Source organism: Ursus maritimus, unplaced genomic scaffold (genome assembly GCF_017311325.1).
Source record: "Ursus maritimus isolate PB19 unplaced genomic scaffold, ASM1731132v1 scaffold_25, whole genome shotgun sequence".
Taxonomy (NCBI): domain Eukaryota; kingdom Metazoa; phylum Chordata; class Mammalia; order Carnivora; family Ursidae; genus Ursus; species Ursus maritimus.
This window is the reverse complement of record NW_024425008.1, coordinates 4,886,686-4,888,494: the sequence shown is the minus strand read 5'-3', so window position 1 is coordinate 4,888,494 and position 1,809 is coordinate 4,886,686. Positions and strand designations below refer to the sequence as shown.

Genomic DNA, 1,809 nt, shown 5'->3' with positions numbered 1-1,809 from the left:
CCCCTCCCCCAGCCTCCTTCCCCCCACCTGCCATTCCTCCCCCCACTCCCGGCTATCCCCCTCCTCCCCCCACCTACAATCCCAACTTCCCACCCCCACCCCCACGCCTGCCCCCCACCCATGCAGTCCCCCCTCACCCTCCTCCAGGCCTGGGCCTGCCACCGGCCAGCTACCCACCTCCGGCTGTCCCCCCAGGAGGACAGCCACCCGTGCCCCCACCCATCCCCCCACCCGGCATGCCTCCAGTTGGGGGGCTGGGGCGGGCAGCCTGGATGAGATAACGTGATGCCTTTTTTTTTCCCTTTGTTTTTTTAACAAAAGTTTTTCTAATCAACTTGAAGAGTAGTTTAAGTGGGGAAGCAGCAGGGTACCTTATATAATGCTAGACCGTTGCAGTATGGGAAGAAACGGACCGGACCCAAGATGAAATTGGGGTGGTCCTCTACATCTGGAGGGTGGGGCCAGCGGCTTTCAGCGTGGCCTGGGCAGTGCCAGTTTCCATCCGACCGCGCGCTGGGTCTCAGCTGGTGGCGTCACAGTCCTGCACTGGGTTACTTGTGCTCGTGAAAACGTTAACCAGCCATATTGGCTCAAGAAATAGCTTCAGTAAGGAGTGAATTTCCTTCTAGAAATCAGTGCCTATTTTTCCTGGAAACTCCATTTTAAATAGTCCAGTTCATCTGAAGTCAAGCTACTGTCATCGCTTTCATTCCGTGACGTTCCCTCCCAACACCCAGTAGGTCAGACGAACCACTTTTTTCTTTCAGAGATATTTACATCCTTTGTATTAAACTTATTTTGAAGGGGTTGCCTTGTTGGATGGCTTTGTTTTTTCCTCCAGGGAGAAGGGGAGAATTGTACTGGGAAAGTAATGTATGTTTACATCAGTTTGCAAATTCCTGTACATAGAGATATATTTTTTAAGTGTGAATGTAACAACATACTGTGAATTCCATCTTGGTTACAGATGCGGCTCCTTCAGTTATCCAAATAAAACCCGTTCTGAAACGACCCTTTTGTTTCTTCTGCACAGACAGTGGGGCCGCAGGCCAGTGGCAGCCCCAGGATGGGAAGGCCAGAGGCAGCTCTTCTCCCCGGCCCTGGGGGCTGAGGGGCAGGCAGCGGAGGGACGCTGGGCTCGGGACCCCCACACCTGACCCCACGTCTCCCAAGGCAGCACCCCTGTGGGTCCGTCCTCGCAGGCCAGCCCCCCACACCCTGTGCCCGCATGGGCCCCCCTTGGAGGAAGCCAATGAGCTCCAAACCAGCGTGCCACTGGCATACGCACCCGCGCAGAACGCGGGCTCCTGGGACCCACAAGGGCTCAGCCTTGACACCCTTCCCACTCGCACCATCGGAGCAGCTGTCCGTGCTCTCGGGCACCAGGCCGAACCCCCACGTCTGAGGTGCTCCTGGGGGCCGTAGCCCTCTGCCCGGTGACCCCCCACCGAAACAAGCACTGCGCACCCACCGCGGAGGCTTGCAAAGAGCCTTTATTTATCTAGCGCAAAGTAGACACTATCACAATCTTCTGTTACTCCTTTTACTAAAATAGTTCAAATCAATGTTTTTACCACACTATCAAAAGTTCTATCTCTTTTGCTCTCCCCAAATCAAAGTGGTCCAGTGGAAGGTGGAAACGGGCACTGGGGTCCGCAGTTCCCAGCTCCGCCTGGAGCCAGGGGAGGGGCTGGCCCTGTTCCCACGGCCGTCACCCACCACAGAAAACAGCACGGCTGACGGCCCGGGCCCGGAACCAGACGTTCCAGCCCAATTCCAGAAAGCAGCACAAATACTCCCCCCCCCCCC

General features: G+C 56.3%; 1 protein-coding gene across 1 annotated transcript in view; it reads left to right on the top strand.

Annotated features, from left to right (window-relative positions):
• The window catches only part of CCNK (cyclin K), a 27,291-nt gene extending 26,280 nt beyond the window's left edge, over window positions 1-1,011 (top strand). The window contains exon 11 of the mRNA XM_008702414.2: window positions 1-1,011. This exon is cut by the window's left edge and continues 333 nt beyond it. Within this exon, the coding sequence (XP_008700636.2) occupies window positions 1-281 (281 nt within the window). The 3' untranslated portion in view covers window positions 282-1,011.
• Window positions 1,012-1,809: the final 798 nt, after the last annotated feature.